Source organism: Callorhinus ursinus, unplaced genomic scaffold, assembly GCF_003265705.2.
Source record: "Callorhinus ursinus isolate GAN/ISIS: 27379988/994484 unplaced genomic scaffold, GSC_fseal_2.0 scaffold44, whole genome shotgun sequence".
NCBI lineage: Eukaryota > Metazoa > Chordata > Mammalia > Carnivora > Otariidae > Callorhinus > Callorhinus ursinus.
In genome coordinates, this window is record NW_027397106.1 from 5,789,576 (window position 1) to 5,808,299 (window position 18,724).

At 51.5% G+C, this 18,724-nt stretch overlaps 2 protein-coding genes across 2 annotated transcripts in view; both read left to right on the plus strand.

The window, feature by feature from the left end:
* RND1 (Rho family GTPase 1) overlaps positions 1 to 1,478 on the plus strand; it is a 7,211-nt gene extending 5,733 nt beyond the window's left edge. The window contains exon 5 of the mRNA XM_025883141.2: positions 361 to 1,478. Within this exon, the coding sequence (XP_025738926.1) occupies positions 361 to 606 (246 nt within the window). The 3' untranslated portion in view covers positions 607 to 1,478. The remainder of the gene's footprint in view (positions 1 to 360) is intronic.
* A 3,392-nt stretch (positions 1,479 to 4,870) lies between these two features.
* DDX23 (DEAD-box helicase 23) lies at positions 4,871 to 18,415 on the plus strand. The gene is made up of 17 exons (XM_025883026.2): positions 4,871 to 5,009; positions 8,471 to 8,679; positions 9,314 to 9,424; positions 10,378 to 10,471; positions 10,583 to 10,648; positions 11,205 to 11,343; positions 11,626 to 11,759; positions 11,890 to 12,002; positions 12,254 to 12,397; positions 12,495 to 12,720; positions 12,994 to 13,139; positions 14,148 to 14,325; positions 15,057 to 15,299; positions 15,718 to 15,869; positions 16,090 to 16,198; positions 16,969 to 17,143; positions 17,519 to 18,415. Exons 2-17 carry the CDS (start codon positions 8,471 to 8,473, stop codon positions 17,740 to 17,742), a joined length of 2,463 nt encoding a protein of 820 aa, XP_025738811.1. The 5' UTR covers positions 4,871 to 5,009; the 3' UTR covers positions 17,743 to 18,415.
* The last annotated feature ends 309 nt before the right edge of the window (positions 18,416 to 18,724 follow it).

Here is an 18,724-nt window from a genome sequence, read left to right on the forward strand (position 1 = left end):
CCTGAGCCGAAGGCAGTCGCTTAACCAACTGAGCCACCCAGGCGCCCCAGGATCACTTCTTTTAAACCAATGGTTCACATTAGAATCATCTGGAGAGCCCTTAAGAATATTAATGCCTAGGCGCTACCCACAGAAATTCTGACTTACTCGGTCTGGCACTAGCATTGTTTTAAAAGTGTTACAGGTGATCGTAAGGTGCACTTAGGCTTCCCCTTCAGAAAATCGTTAGCGGAGGGTGGTGGTGGGAGACTGGCACTTGGGTCCCATCGGGAGGAGTCCCGGGGAGTACGACTAAGCATAGAAGGCAGGGTCCCAGAGCCACGTGGGACAACTGCCTTGACCACCTCACCCCTTCCACAGGGCTGTGCGATAGCCAAGCAGCTGGGTGCGGAAATCTACCTGGAAGGCTCGGCTTTCACCTCAGAAAAGAGTATCCACAGCATCTTCCGGACGGCGTCCATGGTGTGTCTGAACAAGCCCAGCCCGGTGCCCCCAAAGAGCCCTGTCCGCAGCCTCTCCAAGCGACTGCTTCACCTCCCCAGTCGTTCCGAACTCATCTCTTCTACCTTCAAGAAGGAAAAGGCCAAAAGCTGTTCCATTATGTGAAGTGGGGGTTGGAGAAGGGAGGCAACCTCCCACTTCCTCCCTTGGGTGGCAGAGGCACAGGGAGAGGGAGGATGGGACAATTGAGGACACTGGACGTGCGTTTTTCAGACGGCCACGGGGAGGCCTTGAAAGGAGACAGGAATGGGACGAGGAAAGAGCCAGGCCCGGCTTGAGGACCTGACACTGAGAAAGAACCATCACACCCCAAGCCAGGCACTCGGTTGTGGTGGGGGCGGCTGCCCCAGTGTCACCCCCACGCCCCCGCCCCCACTCCAGAGGAAGGAAAGGTGTGGGGGTGCGGGGGCCATGCTGGCCTCATGGGCTTGGGGGCCTCCAGGAGCCTCACCTTCAGCATCATGCCTCTTCCACACAGCGCTTCCGTGTGGGCCAGGGGTCGGGCGGGGTCCCCGAGCCCTTCCCGTCCCCTCTGAGGAAGCCACGCAGGAGTGGAGTGGGGAAGCCAAGAGGCGGCTCCCGTGGGAGCCGAGCCCAGGTGCTTCATGACGGGAGTCAGAAGGCCAGGAGCTGGTCAGAGCCAATGAGAAGGAAGCCTCATCTTTGCATAGCCCATGCCTCATGGAGAGCTGACATCATACATGCATATGCTTCTCACCTAAGTCCCCAGGGTCCAAGGGAGAAGCCCCAGACCCCCTTCTCTCGCAGTGTGGGGGTGGTGGTGCTGCCGGGGGCAGGGCTGGGTGGGGGGGGGTCACCAGACTTTTTCTGCCCTCAGGGCACGACAGCTGGCATTTGTTTTATAGACTCTTGTCTTTGGAACCGGGGGGAGGGGGGAGTGTTTCAATCTGTTCTACGTTCTGTGTTTAAAGAAGAAAAACCTATTTATTAATGAAAAATACAACACATACAAAGAAGTTGGCTCCGCTTTCTTCGTTTCTTTCTCCATTCTCCCGGTTTGGTCTTTGCTAATGAGAAAGAAGCTACTCCGGGGCCCTTACTATGGGTTGCGGAGTGGCTGCCTCCACTGTTCCCTGGCATCTCCAGCAAGGGTCTCCCTTTCCCCCTCCCTGCTACCTCACCCAAACCCTACCCAAGTCCAATAAGGCAGTGAAGAGCCCCTTAGCCCCAGGCCTGGGTTTCTCAACCATGGAACTAATGACATTTTATTTTATTTTTTTTATTTTTATTTTTTTTAAGATTTTATTTATTTATTCATGAGAGACAGAGGAGAGGGAGAGAGAGAGAGCAGAGGGAGAAGCAGGCTCCCAAAGAGCAGGGAGCCCGATGCGGGACTCGATCCCAGGACCCTGGGATCATGACCTGAGCCGAAGGCAGACGCTTAACCATCTGAGCCACCCAGGCGCCCACTAATGACATTTTAGACTAGGTAATGCTTAGATGCTGGGGCCTGTCTTGTGCATTGGAGGATGTTTAGCAACATCCCTGGCCTCCCTCCACCTGCTAGATGTCAGCACCCCGCCTTCCCACCACAGCACCGCCCCCCAAGTTCTCACAATCAAAATGTCTCCAGATACTGCTGAATGTCCTCTGGGGCAAAATCACTCCTGGTTGAGAACCACTGCCCTAGAGAGTCTAGAGGAGAGAGACAAGGTTTGGTGAAATTATTGGTAGAGGACGCAAGCCACTGAGATTCCAACCCCTGCAGAACTTGGGACAGACTGAAGCCATGGTTGGGGGGAGGTTCCTGGGGTTCTGGTTTCCTCCGAGTTCAAGGAGAGGTGATATCTTCTGCCTTCCTGACCTCCCAGTTCCATTGTCTGTTGATGGCAGCTCAGGGGCCTTAACATCCCTTCCTTTTAGTCACTTACTGGTCTTTTTTCCAAGTTTCACAGTGTGCTGGAAATAGAAAGTTACTGTGTACTGAGCACTTACTATGTGCTCAGCACTGTGCTGAGAGCTTAACCCACATTATCACATTTAACCTTATAAGTGACAATAGCTAACATTTGTTAAATGTTTACTATGCGTCAGGGGCACTTACGAATTCTTTCTATGTTACTTATTCCTGTGATAATCCTATGGGGTACTATCTACCTCCTTTTACAGACAAGGAAACTGAGATTCAGAGAAGTTAGTTAATGTGCCCAAGGTCACACATAGTTAGAAAGTGATAGAACCTGAATACAAATTTGGCAGCTGGGCTCCAAGTGATAGAACCTGAATACAAATTTGGCAGCTGGGCTCCAGAATACTCACTTTCCTTTTTTTTTTTTTTTTATTACTGCTATCCTATTCTGTAAGGCAAGAAATATTCCTATTTTATAAATGAGGAAATAGAAAAGTCAGAGATACTATATAACTTGCACAAGATCATACTGCTAGTAAGTAATGGAGTCAGGATTCCAACCGGTCTCAGTGTTAACTATACTCCCATGGACTCCTTATTGTTAGCCGTGTTGTACCTAAATAGGAGACTCTACCTATGGGCCTAACTAGAACGTAGCTCCTCTGTCTCCATCTCCAAGGACACGTCTTTGCGAGAGAACCAGCAGGGTAGGACAAAGCATATGAGAACCCTTTAAGCACAATGTCTTACATGTGTCATGAGAAAGCTGTGCACAAACACTAGGGAACTCCGCCACTATAAACTTGAACAAGCTTCACCACCTTTCTGGTTTCTCAGTTTACTTATCTGCAAAGAAGAGTAGTAGCCTGGAAATAGGGGAAGAGCATGGATTCTGAAGTTAAATGAACCTGGAGTTGAATCCTGGCTTCATTCTTTTAACTATGTTGCCGTTGAAGGCATAATTAAACAGTAAAATGATGATAATACCCGCATCATACTGTTATCAGAAATAAGTAAAATAAGTAACTTAAGTGTCCAGCACAGAGTTGGGCACTTTGAAGATTCTCAGTAAATACTATAGCTGCCGCTTAAGGTCTACACCTTGGGTCTGATTGTTTAAAGTTCCATTCTGTGAGTGAAGAGCCCTCCAGTGTTCACTGCATGAGTTACATCTAGTAGATCTCAGACATCCTTTCCCTTCTGATCTTTCTCTAGGGTAAAAGCGGGCGAGTCGAAGGCTTCTATTCTAAGAGCAGAAGCCTATCTCTCCCAGGGTTACTTTGGGCCATTGTGTGTGGTGTTCAGGGTTTTAGGATTATTTGGGTCTATCCTGAGGCTCTGTTTGAAGAGAACTGAACATACATTCAGCCTACAGCCCCATGGTATTGAAACCAAAAAGCTGCTGATGGGAAAATGGGAAGGGAGAGGGCATTAGACACCTCCTGGTATCTATCTAAGCTATCCCAGAAGTTTCAAGGTTTGGCTTTTTTGGGGGGTGGGGTGGGGTGGGGGTGGAGTGGTGAATTATGAACCATAAGACCAAAGAAAGCCGAAGTAAACATACACTTTGGGGTAAAGAAAGCTCAGTGGATGATTGAAGAAGGGGGACTAGGGGGAAGAAAGAAGCAAAACTAGGAAGGTCGCCCAACAACTGGCCAGGTTCCAAAGGGCAAGAAAATGAGGAAGACAGGATCCTATTTGGAATGTCGAGAAAACAGGTGTCACAGCCCAGGTGATACCATCCTTCCAGGACTCTATAATCCACTTATGGGTTCATCTGGAGTTGACACAATAGCGGGTTGTTCCTGCCTTGCCAGCGTTGCCAAAACGTCCTCCTAAAACTAGGATAGCCCCACACAATGAATTGTCCCACCCTCATTGTGAAACACTAGGCTACCCCTGTAAACTAACCTTTAGTTTGTCTACCTGTAAAATGGGGCTAATCTACCTCACAGATTTTTTTTTTTTTTTGGTAAAAACGCTTTTCCTTTTTTTTTTTTTTTAAAGATTTTATTTATTTATTTGACAGAGAGAGACACAGCGAGGGAGGGAACACAAGCAGGGGGTTGTGGGAGAGGGAGAAGCAGCCTTCCCACCGAGCAGGGAGCCCGATGTGGGGCTCGATCCCAGGAACTGAGCCGAAGGCAGACGCTTAACGACTGAGCCACCCAGGCGCCCCTAAAAACGCTTTTCCAACAAACGGTACAGTATTTGTTGTTACTCTAGTTGTTAGTGACAATTAAGCGCTATTGATAGCCAAGGAAGCCCTTAAATTCCTTCGTAGTAAGCCACAAGCCATGATAGTCTGGGAAGACCAGCATATTCCAAGGAAGACTGCCCAGGGAGAGAACCTGAGGCTGGAGGCAAACCCATGGGTAACTCGTAACTCCCGCAGACTCAGATGTTTGGAGAACCACATTGCCCAGCAGACCCCTCAGCCCGGGGCCGGCGCTCGCGCGGTGCATTATGGTATTAGTAGTTCTCAGGTCCCCTATGTCAGCCCGCGCCGCCCTGCACCAGGAACTCGACTTCCCAGCTTGCCGCGCGGCCGGGGATGCATTTCGGCGACCAGGAAACGGGAAAGATGGCGACTGCTCGGCGACGTTGAGGCCGCGTTGGGCGGTTCAGACTCAAAGTGGTGAGTCCCGAGCGATGGAGGCTGTCCTCACGAGCTTGCAGAGAGGGCGAGAGTTGGGGCACGGCGGTGGCCCCTGCCTCCGGGACGAGGCGGGGAAGAACCCTTCAGGGTAGAGGCACGAGCCCGGAGAGCTCTGGCGGGCTGGAGCGAAGGGGCGCGGGCCCCAGCGCGGAGTGTTGGCTCCTGGGGGCACAGGCCAGGTCCCTGGACGATGTTACGGGCCAGACCTTTGCCCATGAGCACACAGCACCTGTGATAACCTCCATGCGAGCTTATTCCTTCATGTTTCGAGTAGCTCTTGCTCCAGCCAAACTGGAACTTTGGCTTTTCTCCCAGAATCAGTCATGCTTTCCCGCCTCTGTGCTTCCTGTATTATTCTTTTGCTGGGAATGACTTTTTCGCACCCTCAATTACACATCTTCAAATTCTACCTATACTTAAATGCTCAAGAGCCACTTCCTCCACAGATCTTTCCAAATCCCCTTTTGCAACTGAAAGGAAACTTCTTTGAATTCCTATAGTACTTCATCTGAGTCTTCATCTTGGTAAGTGCCTCATACCCTCTATTGTTCTGTAACCTTCCTTTGGACAGGATCTTTCTGATTTCCTTTTGTAACTCAACACAACATCTAGCACGCCGCCTTGCATATAGTAGATGCTTGATAAATACTTAATTGGTTGAGCAAAAGAATCTGCCACTACCCTACAAGAACTGAGGAACTCAGAGACCTGGAGGTTTGCAAGGAAGGCTGCTGGGAAGCGAAGACCAGGGTAGGCCTGGTTATCAGGCCCATGTGATAAGTATAATTGATAATAAAAGTTGCCCATATTTACTGTTTTCCTTATTCTGACTTCTCATTCTCTTCTAAACCCACTCCACTCAGTTTTCTGCTTTCTCCAGGCCATCAGAACAGCTCTTGTCAAGGTCACCAACCATCTCCATTTTTCCAAATGCAGGGGTTGCCCCTCTATCGCCTAGTCTTTTTCCACTTGGAAAAGTTGACCACTCCCTCCTTGAAACACTCTTTTGGCTTCCGTGAGGTCATACTTACTCCGCTCGCCCTTTCTTAATGGCTGTTGCTTCTTTCCAGTCTTTTTCTCTTGCTCCTCCTTTGCCTGCCCTCTAAATGTTATAATGTTCCAGAGCTTAATCCTGCCTGGTTCTCTTCTATTTCCTTCTTTAACTATACTGCCTACTTAGGTAAAATTATTTAGTGTCCCATGGCTTTAAAAGCTATCTCTATATTGATGACTCAAATTTTTGTCTCCAGGTTCTCCTGAGTTCTAGAATTGCATTTTCTAAATGAAACTTGTGATTTCCTCCTAAATCTGTTCCTTCCCCAGTCATTTCTGGTCACTAATGGCACCATCTCCATTGCCACTTCTCCAGAACAAGCTACTGTCATCTCTTGCCTAGACTACTAAATGGCATTCTCAGTGGTTCTGTTTCTACTCTTGCCTCCGTTATTCTGTATTTTCTCGCAAGTCACCAAATTCTTTAAAAGTGTAAAATGAGATCACACCACTTCCTGTTTAACACTCTTTAAGGTTCCTGTTGCTGTTAGGTTGAAATCCACGTTCTTTTCCCCTGGCCTAAAACACATTGACTATCTCCCTGAACTCATTTTGAATTGGTCTTTGCCCTGGGTCACTGTCACTCAGCCACACAAGTCTGTTTTTAATTGGCAAGCATGCTGGGCTAGCTTTTGTCCTAGTGCCTTAGTACTTGCTGTCCCTTCTACCCAACAAGATCTTTCCCCTGATCTTTGCAGTCTCTCTTTCCCATCGTTCAAGTCTCAGCTTACATGTCATCTAAAAAATAATTTCCTGAGCCATCTCTCATTCCTACCCCTCCCCGTCATACCCACCCTGTTTTATTTTGTTTATTAGTTCTCATTACTATTTGAAATTCTCTTATTCTCCTTGTTATCTGCTTCATTGGAATTTAAGCATTATGAGATCAGAGACTTTGTTTACTGCCATATCTCCAGTAGGTACAACAGTTTCTGGAACCTACCAGGTGCTCAGTGAATATTTGTTGAAAGAGTGAGTGATGTTGTGGATGTTTTATAGAGAAGATACCTTTCTTCTGGATTGTTTTCTTAGGGATCTAAGTAGAAGAAATATAAGTATACTTGCATGATGTACTAATATAGAACATTCAGGCATTTCTCAGACAGTTGTGAGACAAGACGGGTTGTCTTCACCTTTTGAAAGTGCCGCGTGTTCATTTTTCTTTTCTTTACACATTACCCTTTCTTAAAGATATATGGCAGGAAATTACATGAGGAAAGAGATTGTAAGCAAAAGCCTAGGGAGCTGATATTCCAACCGAACAATTTGGGGATAAAATAAGTTCTGAGAAATGTATTCTGAGTCTTAGGGATGATGGTGATGGGGTAGAGGTAGATTCAGACTTAGTGTCCTTTTAGCTCCTGGCTGAAACAGATTTTGTAGTCTGAAGGACAGTTGACAGGGCAACATGGTGTTCAGTGTCCCCCAGGCAGGAGGGGCACAGAACAAATTCCTTTTTTTTTTTTTTAAAGACTTTATTTATTTATTTGAGAGACAGAATGAGATAGAGCATGAGAGGGGGAGGGTCAGAGGGAGAAGCAGGCTCCCCGCCGAGCAGGGAGCCCGACGCGGGACTCGATCCCGGCACTCCAGGATCATGACCTGAACTGAAGGCAGTCGCCCAACCAACTGAGCCACCCAGGCGCCCGGCACAGAACAAATTCCTGCTCAAACCTTTCATGGGATGGGATAGTGGTCAAGGCTGTGAGAATCTGAATCCGAGTAGGGAGTGTAGGTCAGAATGCCTGTGAACCTGTAGTTTTTGGTACCTTTCTTTTTTTTCTTTGTATTCTGAAATAATTATAGATTCACAGTAAGTTGGAAAAAAAAAATGCATAGAGGTTCTGTGTACCCTCCATGAAGTTTTTCCCATTACGTAATGAAAAGTACATTTCTTTTGATCTGGGTGAAAGTGGGTTTGTTTCTCCATTTATGTTTAGGTTTTCTGGGCACCTGGGTGGCTCAGGCAGTTAGGCGTCTGCCTTCAGCTCAGGTCATGATCCCAGGGTCCTGGGATTGAGTCCCACGTCGGGCTCCCTGCTCAGTGGGGAGCCTGCTTCTCCCTCTCCCTCAGCCCCTCCTCACCGCTTATGATTTCTCTCTCAAATAAAGAAATAAATGAAATCTTTAAAAAAAAATTAAATGTCGGTTTTCTTGAGGTGCTGATTGTAATCCCAGATCTCAAAGTTAAACTCTTTTTTTCCTCTTTTGAACTTTTCTTTATGAGCTCAAGAGAACTTACCTGCCTGAGCTTCCATTTCCTCATCTATAAAGTAGGCATTCCAGTATATCTACCTCATAGGGTTGTTTTGAGATTAAGTAGATCATATATAAACGGTTGAGAGCAGTACCTAGGACATGATAAGTATTCCTCTTATCCATGACAGATGGCAGGGGAGCTAGCTGACAAAAAGGACCGGGATGCATCACCTTCCAAGGAGGAAAGGAAGAGATCTCGGACTCCTGACAGAGAGCGAGATAGAGACCGGGACCGGAAGTCTTCCCCATCTAAAGACAGGAAGCGGCATCGTTCAAGGGACAGGCGTCGGGGAGGCAGCCGTTCTCGCTCTCGTTCCCGTTCCAAGTCTACAGAAAGGTAAAGTAACTTTGTATGTCTCATATGGGAAGGGAGAGTACATTTCAAACTGCTTCATTCTCGGTTCCTCTGGTGCCTCCAGTATTAGGATATTAGTCTTTCATATATTTCTCCACACCAGGTAACCCAGTAGCTCTTAAAAGGCGAGAGGGAACTTGTAAGATGAAGGTCCAGATGGTCGAGGAGGGTAGTTCCTCTCTTCACATAGGCCATGGCCCGTCGTCGCCATTAATGCTTAGTAGTACAACTCTGATCTAGAAGACTTTCTTCTTCTTCTTTTTTAAGGTTTTATTTACTTACTTGGCAGAGAGAGCGAGAGAGGGAACACAAGCCGGGGGGGTCGGGAGTGGGAGAGGGAGAAGCAGGCTTCCCGCCGAGCAGGGAGCCCGAGGCGGGGTTTGACCCCAGGACCCTGGGTTCATAACCCGAGCCGAAGGCAAGACGCCTAATGACTGAACCACCCAGGCGCCCCTAGAAGACTTTCTTAGAATTCCCTCATAGCATTCCCTGGACACATAATCCCCGATTTGTAAAATATTACTTTGTGGAGAAAAGAGCCTGAGAACCTCTATAGGGCTGCAGCGAAGCCACATACTCCGGCTACTACATGATTTCTTACGTTTGCTGTCTTTAGAGAGCGAAGGCATAAGGAACGAGAACGGGATAAGGAGCGTGATCGGAATAAGAAGGACCGAGACCGGGACAAGGACGGGCACAGACGGGACAAGGACCGTAAGCGATCCAGGTACCTGAGAGAACGGACGTGGGCTTTAGGAGAATGCTCCCATCTCTTCCTCTCTGCCTCTAAGCTGGCTCGGCCTCATAGGAAAGTAAATTGTCCTTAGTGGCTCCTACTGGTCGTGATTGCAGAGCAGGCATCCTTAGATGCTATAACCAGTTACTGAGGTCACAACCATTTAGGGCTTGTTCTTAACTTGTTCTTAAAGGTTAGAAATTCGTTTGAGAGGGTTACCAGCCTGTAAAACATTCCCTTAGCTCCATTGGACCATTCAGGTTTCTACCCAAGATAGACAACATGCATTTGTTGGGATAGCTTAATGCCCCAGTATCTTGATCTCTTTCCCCTGGAAGCTTTGTATGCAAAGTTTTTATTAGGCTCTGAGTGTGTAGATGAGAATTCGGGGCAAAGGGCATAATTCCACGACAAATACAGGGGGTTGTTTAAGATCTCTTGTGGACTGGGCTTGTAGCAGTTGCGGGGGGAGGGTCACTGGGACTGCTAGGAAGGGAGCATGGGGGTAGAGAGCAGATACAGAGCGGTGTCTGGGAGGGGTGGATGGGGAGGGACTCTGGAGACTAAATTCACTGTGTATTATAAAGTTAAGCAGGGTTGGTTTTTTTGTTTTTTGTTTTTTTGTGTTTTATCTTCAATGTGCACCTGCTATTTGGAAGAGAGATTTTTGCCCTTGGTACTGAAGACCCACGGGTGAGAAGAGATTGATTAGTCTTGGAAAAGGAGATTCAGGTAGAGTGGGGCCAAGACAGGGCCATCATTAGGTTTGAGAGCAGACAGTGGCCACGCCTGCAGAGGGAGCTCCAGGCTACGATGGATGGCTATGGGCCAGTCTTGTGGAGTCGGCGGAAAAACTTCCATCCTCTCCGGGGCTCAGCCTGACCCTCCTCCAGGGGTCGGGGTAAGACAGCGATAAGGACCTCTCTTGTTCCTTTTCCTTAAAGCTTGTCTCCTGGCCGAGGAAAAGATTTTAAATCTCGGAAAGACAGAGACTCTAAGAAGGATGAAGAGGATGAACACGGTGATAAGAAGCCTAAGGTAAAGGAGAGGCAAGATTTCTCTCATCTTCCTCTTCAGTTCAAGTTCTCTGTTACTGATCTTCAAAGGGAGAGAGCCTTTATTGCCTGAAGTCCTGTGTTTTATCTTCAGGCACAGCCATTATCCCTGGAGGAACTTCTGGCCAAGAAAAAGGCTGAGGAGGAAGCCGAGGCTAAGGTGAGAACATGGGGATCTCTGTTAGTTGGCAGGGCTGCTCTACCAGAACCCTGCAGACCGAGGGACAGAAACGACAGAAAATCAATCTTCTCACAGTTCCAGAGGCTAGAAGCTGAGACTGAGGCGTCCACAGGGTTGTTTCTTCTGAGGCCTCTCTCCTTGGCCTGTAGGTGGATGTCTTCTCTGTCCTCACGGGGTCTTCCCTCTGTGTGGGCGTGCTCCCAGTGGCTCTGTGTGTCCAGATTTTCTCTTGTAAGGGCACCCGTCCGATTGGTTTAGGGTCCACCCGAAGAGCCTCATTTTGCCTTGAACACGGCTCTGAAGGTTCTGTCTCCAAAGACAGTCATATTCGGAGGTCCTGGGGGTTAGGGCTTTGACGTACACATTTTGAGGGGGACATAGTTTGAGGCCCTAGCGGGGTCCTGGACCTGTCGGCCTTTTCCTCAACAGGTGTCATGCCTGGGCAAATACTGTCGGCCTCCCTGCCGTTCTCGTCAGTGGTGCGATTATACCCTGCTCCTGTGGCCTTTGTTTACAGTTCCAATCTATTTTGTAGCCCAAGTTCCTCTCCAAAGCAGAACGAGAGGCCGAGGCCCTGAAGCGGCGGCAGCAGGAGGTGGAGGAGCGACAGAGGATGCTGGAAGAGGAGCGGAAGAAGAGGAAGCAGTTCCAGGACTTGGGCAGGAAAATGTTGGGTTCGTTTCCGTCCCCGGGGTAGCCCCTAGAACGAGAGGTAGGAGAGGGTGGGCCGGGGTTGTCGCGTCACCCACGAGGGCCAGAAAGCCGGTTTGCTCCGGAGCTCGGAAGAGGGAGCGATGGGCGAGTTGATGAGGGAGCTGTCTTTGTGTTAGGTCTCCATTTCCCTTGTGTCGTAGAGCTGCCCCTTCTCATCTGGTGTCCGTCATGTGGGCCCTGTCCGCGCGCTCCCTTTTCCCTGCGCTGAGCTCTTCTGCAGCTTTGCTCTCCTTGGTCTGCAGAAGACCCTCAGGAGCGGGAGCGTCGGGAGCGCAGGGAGAGGATGGAGCGGGAGACCAACGGAAACGAGGATGAGGAAGGGCGGCAGAAGATCCGGGAGGAGAAGGATAAGAGCAAGGAGCTGCACGCCATCAAGGTGCCGGCCTCGGTCCCGTGTTCGCCCCCCGCCGCACACGCAGCAGCGTGGTTTGGCGCTTTGGCCGTCCCGAGCTCTGCATGTGACAGCTGGCCGGGCTCTTGAGCTGTGCGTTCCGTCCCCCGGGCAGGAGCGGTATCTGGGTGGCATCAAGAAGCGCCGCCGAACGAGGCATCTTAACGACCGCAAGTTTGTCTTTGAGTGGGATGCCTCCGAGGACACGTCCATCGACTACAACCCCCTGTGAGTGGCTCTGGGCCCAGGCGCTAAGTCCTTAAAGCTGGGCTCTTCAGCCGTCCCTGGGGAGAACTGGCGACTGCGGAAAGAGAAGTAAGGTTCTGGGCCGGGGCAGTTGGCCGGCGCGGATCAGCTAGCTCCTCGGGCGAGGACAGACCCTGGCCGGGCAGGTAGACGGGGCGGGACATTGGGGTGGTGCACCCCTCCCCCTTGCCGCTGTCACAGCTTCTGTTTCCCCTCCTCCGTCGCCGCCTCAGGTACAAGGAGCGACACCAGGTGCAGCTGTTGGGGCGGGGCTTCATTGCAGGCATTGACCTGAAGCAGCAGAAGCGGGAGCAGTCGCGTTTCTATGGAGACCTAATGGAGAAGAGGCGGACCCTGGAAGAAAAGGAACAGGAGGAGTGAGTGGCGGGGCTGGGGGCGGTGGGCGGGGGCCCGGCGCCTGCACAAAGGAGCCGCGGGGCGCTGACCCCACTCGCTCCCCACGCCCTGCTCCAGGGCCAGACTCCGCAAGCTCCGAAAGAAGGAAGCCAAGCAGCGCTGGGACGACCGGCACTGGTCCCAGAAGAAGTTAGACGAGATGACGGACAGGGACTGGCGGATCTTCAGAGAGGACTACAGTATCACCACCAAAGGTGGCAAGATCCCCAATCCCATCCGGTCCTGGAAGGACTCCTCCTTGCCCCCACACATCTTGGAGGTCATCGATAAGTGTGGCTACAAGGTAAGGAGGGGCAGGTTGGCCCAGAAGACCTGACACGTTCCCACACTCCAGGGGAAGCACGCTTAACTTGGGAACAGAGAGCTTTGTTCCTTTGCTCCTCTGGTGCCTCCTCTCCCACGGAGCACTCAGGTGACCCCGTCTGGCCCTTTCTGGTGGAAGTATTGGCCTTTGCTGACCGTGTCTCCTCACTCTGTACTGGTGTCCCGCTCGGTCAGCAGTAGCCCGGGGAGCGGGACTCCATCTGTACCCACTCCGCTCTCTGGGCCTCTACAGGAACCGACGCCTATCCAGCGTCAGGCAATCCCCATTGGGCTGCAGAACCGTGACATCATTGGTGTAGCCGAGACCGGCAGCGGCAAGACGGCAGCCTTCCTCATCCCGCTGCTGGTCTGGATCACCACTCTCCCCAAGATTGACAGGTGGGGTCCGCTGGCACCCGTTGGGGTGGGCGGGTTTGGCTGAGTGGGAAAGGTCCCAGTGGCAAACGAACATTCGGTTTTCTCTTTCTTTTTTTAAATGAGTTTTACATAAGTCTGTGTATGTATTTCTTTGAAGATGTTATTTATTTGTGAGAGAGAGAGAGAGAGCGCACGCGCGTGTGTGCACAAGCAGGGGGAGCAGCGGACCGAGGGAGAAGCAGGCTCCCCGCTAAGAAAAGACCCCGATGTGGGGCTCGATCCCAGGACCCTGGGATCATGACCGGAGCCGAAGGCTAGACGCTTAACCAACAGAGCCACCCGGGTGTCTCTGTATTTACTTATTTTTTAAACAGTGTTTATTTATTTTAAGTAGGCTCCATGCCTGGCGTGGAGACCAACATGGGGCTTGAACTCACAACCCTGAGATCAAGACTTGAGCTGAGATCAAGAGTCAGATGCCTAACCGACCGAGCCACCCAGGCGCCCCTATTTTTAAGTAATCTCTGCACCCATTGTGGGGCTCAAACTCCGGACCCCGCGGTCAAGAGTTGCATGCTCTTTGAACTGAGCCAGCCTGGTGCCCTGTTTGGTTTTCTTTTTAAGTCTGTAATCAGAAGCCCCCTTCTTTAGTCTGGGTCAGATATTAGGGAATACTTGGATCACAGTATCAGAGAAAGAGATGATTTGGGTGGCCAAGACCACTCCCTGAAGAACTTCGCTGTCCAGGAGACTCCGATTTTTTTTTTTTTTTTTTTTTTTGGTGGGCAGCAAAGCGAGGTTTATTGAGCGATAGTAAAGTGATAGTTCAAAGCTCCCAAAGAGGGAGGGCACCCGAGAGGGTTGCCCTGGAGTCTCTTGATTTTTAAGTGGGATCTTTGCACCCTTTTCCCACCACCCTCCCCATCTCCATAGCTACCCTTAAGAGTGACTTTGTTTGTCTTGCTCCTGTTTGTGGTTGGCTGAGAGAACCAAAGCTCATGGAACTGTGGGATGCCCCATTTACCACAGGATCGAAGAGTCAGACCAGGGCCCTTACGCCATCATTCTGGCCCCCACTCGTGAGTTGGCTCAGCAGATTGAGGAAGAGACCATCAAGTTTGGGAAGCCACTGGGCATCCGCACTGTGGCCGTCATTGGCGGCATCTCCAGAGAAGACCAGGGCTTCAGGCTGCGCATGGGCTGTGAGGTTCGTTCGCCTAGCTGGCAGCCAGCCCGCTGTAGGAGGGCTCTCCGTTTGGGGCCTGTGTTTCTAGTTTCTGCCATGGATGTACAGTAAGCTGAAGAGAAGTTCTGGCTTGTATGTATGTGCTATGACTTAACTGAGAACTTTTGCACCAGGTATTGTACTGGGGGCACATCCTTAATCCTACCGACAACCGTGCGAGAATAGGTAGAGTACCTCCACTGTACAGGTGAGGCTGGGGCTCAGGTCAGGAACTTGCCCAGAGTCACAGCTGGCGGTAAGCAGAGCTGAGGTTCATGTCCAAACCCTGTGCTCTTAATTACTCTGTCACAGACCGTGTCTTCTCAGGGTGGGGGAAGAGAGCTTTTTAGAAGAATTCTGATCCAGGAGTTGAGTCTTTTGCAGACTTCTTGCCATAATTCTTTTATGTAACCCTCTCCATAGTTGCCCTTAGTCCCTCTTCTGTCTGAGAAAGTTCCTTCCGATTTTGCCTCTTCTGTCTTAACTACTGGACCTTATTCAGAGACCCTATTCATTCCTAAAAAAAAAAAAAAAAAATCCAAGGTGGCAACAAGTGATTTTGTGCCAGTTCTTAGGAACCTTTGCTGCCAATCCTAACTGGAGGTCGGGGTCCGAGTTCCTTAGCATTGTTGCCCAAGCGGGTGGATAGTTCACAGGAGGGAGAAGAAGGAGGTACATGCTGGGGCTGCATATGTTTCCGCTGTGCCCTCCAGATTGTGATCGCTACCCCAGGACGTCTGATTGATGTGTTGGAGAACCGTTACCTTGTGCTGAGCCGCTGTACCTATGTGGTCCTGGATGAGGCAGATCGGATGATTGACATGGGCTTTGAGCCAGATGTCCAGAAGATCCTGGAGCACATGCCTGTCAGCAACCAGAAGCCGGACACAGATGAGGCTGAGGACCCTGAGAAGATGTTGGCCAACTTCGAGTCAGGAAAACATAAGTACCGCCAAGTAAGGCTGCTTCCCTAGGCTGGGAAGTGGGGGCAAGTTGCCAAACCTGCTCTGAGGCCCTTCTTGCCCTGGGTGGGCCTGGAGTACGTGGACCAGCACGTCAGTCCTCTGGAAGTCCCCGCAGTGCAGCCATTGGCCGTGCCCTAGAAAACGATTCCAAGGCCTCATGCTGCTGCCTGCCCTGGGTGCCGGCAAATGGTCTCAGCCCTTCCTGTCATCGTAGGATGTAAAGGCTTGGTGTACGGGTACTGAGGAAAGGAGGGGGAAGGCAAAGGGCACGATTTCCTGCGGCGGTGGTTGTCAGAGCTTACTCCGCGGCTCACTGTAGGTTCTTCAGCCCAGGCCCCGCTGCCTGCGGTGACGGGGGTTACATGGGGGTGCCTGCCTGGGCCCAGGGCTGAGCTTCCTGTCTCCGTAGACAGTCATGTTCACGGCCACCATGCCCCCGGCGGTGGAGCGTCTGGCCCGGAGCTATCTTCGGCGACCAGCTGTGGTGTACATTGGCTCTGCGGGCAAGCCCCACGAACGTGTGGAACAGAAGGTCTTCCTCATGTCAGAGTCAGAAAAGAGGTACGGGGGCAGCTGAATCAGGAAGAACATGATGGAGAAGAAGGGGCCTTTTTTCAGTATGAGGGTTGGAGGGTAAATGTTCTGCTGCGTTAAAGAGCTGCTCTTTTCTTGTTTGGGATGCCGTGGGCTCGGAGGTCGTGGAATTGGTGTTGGTAGATCAGGGTGAGCCTCTCACATGGAGCTATGCCTCTCATTTTTCTCCTCTTCCTCCTCTCCCCAGGAAAAAGCTGCTGGCAATCTTGGAACAAGGCTTTGATCCACCCATTATCATTTTTGTCAACCAGAAGAAGGGCTGTGATGTTTTGGCGAAATCCCTGGAGAAGATGGGGGTGTGTCTGGCTGGGGCAAACCAAGTCTGCTCTCTCTGGTGGGGCTTTCTCAAAATAGAGGGCCCCTCTAAGGCTCCTCCCTTCAGTGCTCTCCTGTTCTTTCAACTCTTTAATAGTCACGTCAGGGCCAGGGGGAAGAGGGCGGCTTGATGGGGATAAGGGCCGGGTCTGTTGCTGTGATTCCCTGTCCAGACAGACCATCAGTGTCAGCCAGAGATGCCCTGGGTCTTCCTCCAGGGGGGCTGAGCCAGGGACAAGTCCTGAGACACACATCCTGGCCAGATCTGAGACTGTGGAAGAGTGGATCAGAGTTCTTTGTGTTAATACATGTTTGGGAAAGGGAGTGGTGTGGTCAGGAGGGAGTTGGGGGTGATCGGTGTCCTTTAGTCCTGCTGCTGGTGTTCGAAGGGAAGGGTGTGTCCTCTCCACTCAGCCCGTGAACTTCCTTAAGCGTCTTGGTCCCTGCTTGCCACCCTCATCTCAGCCTCATTCTCTCTTTGATGACTTCCCATCTCTCTGGCCCCACATCCCCCGCCCCCAGCTGCTTTACCTTTGACCTGCCCGCCCCTGCCACCCCACACCCTGTTCTCTCCCTTCCCTTTCTCCAGCTTGCTTGTCCTCTTGCTTTCAGTCTCACTCACCCTCTCTCCTCCTCCCTTCGCCTTCTGCCCTTCTGCTCTGCAGTCCGCCCTCGGTGTCCTCACCCCCTTAATTTCTGCGTCTTTCCGTGACCCCGCTGCTCTTCCTTCACCTCACCGTTCTTCCAACAGTACAATGCTTGCACACTGCATGGTGGGAAAGGCCAGGAGCAGCGAGAGTTTGCCCTGTCCAACCTCAAGGCTGGGGCCAAGGACATTTTGGTGGCTACAGATGTGGCGGGTCGTGGTATCGACATCCAAGATGTGTCTATGGTTGTCAACTATGATATGGCCAAAAACATTGAAGGTACGTGCAGGGGAAAGCAGCTTCCATCCAGGCAAAGGGAGGCTACTTGTCGGGTACTCACTCCGCACAGCTCCGACTGTGAGATTGCTTGGGATTGCTTGTCCTGAGACGAGCTCTGCTCTTCACCTCCCATGGGTTAGTCATTCCCGTATGTGCGACAGCTGTCTCGGGCTGTGGGGGAGAATGGCGCTGGGCTGCTCTCAGTCTGGGTGTGGTAGGATGGCCACCGTTAGTAGTGGGGGGGAGAGCACTGTGGGTGCTGCAGGGTCAGGCGGCACGAGCGGTATCGACTGCCCTCGGGAGGTGGGGTGGGGTGGGGTGGGGTGGGGTGGGTGAGGCCGGGTATCTTCAGTGGCGTTTCCTCCCCCTCCCCAGATTACATCCACCGCATTGGCCGCACGGGACGAGCTGGCAAGAGTGGTGTGGCCATCACCTTCCTCACCAAAGAGGACTCCGCTGTGTTCTATGAGTTGAAGCAAGCCATCCTGGAGAGCCCGGTGTCGTCCTGCCCCCCGGAGCTAGCCAACCACCCAGATGCCCAGCACAAGCCAGGCACCATCCTCACCAAGAAGCGCCGGGAAGAGACTATTTTTGCCTGACACAGCACACTTCCCGTCAGTTTAAGGGCATGTTCTGAAGCCCGTTCTTCAGGACCCTCCCATCTCTCCAGGTCCTCACTCTTAACGGGGCCTTAGGAAACAGACTCCTTGGCCCCTCCCTCAGGTCTGCAGGCCTGAGTGTGGGGCTGCAGAGGGAGAGGACACTGCTGTAGGCAGCAGGGAGAACAAAGTACCCCGGATTCTGGCTCAGCCCTGCCCCTCCGGAGGGCTCCGGGATTGCACTGGGCCACCAGCTCTTGCCAGTCGTGGGGGCGGCCGGTTGGCATTGCCTCAACGCACTGAACGAAAACCTGGCTGCCTGGCCTCTTTGGCACAGACTTGGCCGCGGAAGCGGCAGCTGGGTCGCCGCCCGAGGTGACCCCGGGGGGTCTGGCACGGTGAGGGTTAGGGACCTTGGACTCTGTCATTTTGACAGCCATTTGCCCTTTTGGATTATAAAACAAGTTGAGAGCCTGGTTTAGAGCTGTGCACGGCCCCTGTGCCAAGGGGTGCTGTGCACTCTAGGCACCCCTCACCCAGGGAATTTTTTTAGTAGATGTGGGGACAGGGTGAGCTGGCTGTGCCCATCTTGAAGTCACTGAGTGAAATTTCTGTTTTTTATTCTCTGAGAAGATGAGTTTGTATGTTCTGAGAATAAATACATGAGGATGAAGGCTGTGTCATATTCTCGCTACACTCTGTCTCCTGGGTTCTCCCTCCTGCCACAGAAGATAGGCGGACAGCCCTGGGTGGGTTGACTTGGGAGATGAAAGAAAATTACATCCAGAGAAGAGCCTGGGGCCTCAGCTCATAGTCTGAATCGACGGGAGGCCACTCGAGGGGAGATGGAAAAGCCATGGGCGGCAGGGTCAGAAGGCATCTACCCCGCCGGCTCTGGCCTCACTGACTTGTAGCTTGGCCTGCCTGGGCACCCTCTGGGGAGCTTGGCAGAAGGGTGGGAACGGAGAGCAGCCGTGAAGCT

Bases quoted from the DNA above. Each gene is read 5' to 3' on its own strand.
- DDX23 (XM_025883026.2), top strand. From the start codon at position 8,471: ATGGCAGGGGAGCTAGCTGACAAAAAGGACCGGGATGCATCACCTTCC. The intron at 11,344-11,625 runs GTTCGTTTCCGT...CTTGGTCTGCAG, and splicing joins CTTGGGCAGGAAAATGTTGG to AAGACCCTCAGGAGCGGGAG. The intron at 15,870-16,089 runs GTACGGGGGCAG...TCCTCTCCCCAG, and splicing joins ATGTCAGAGTCAGAAAAGAG to GAAAAAGCTGCTGGCAATCT.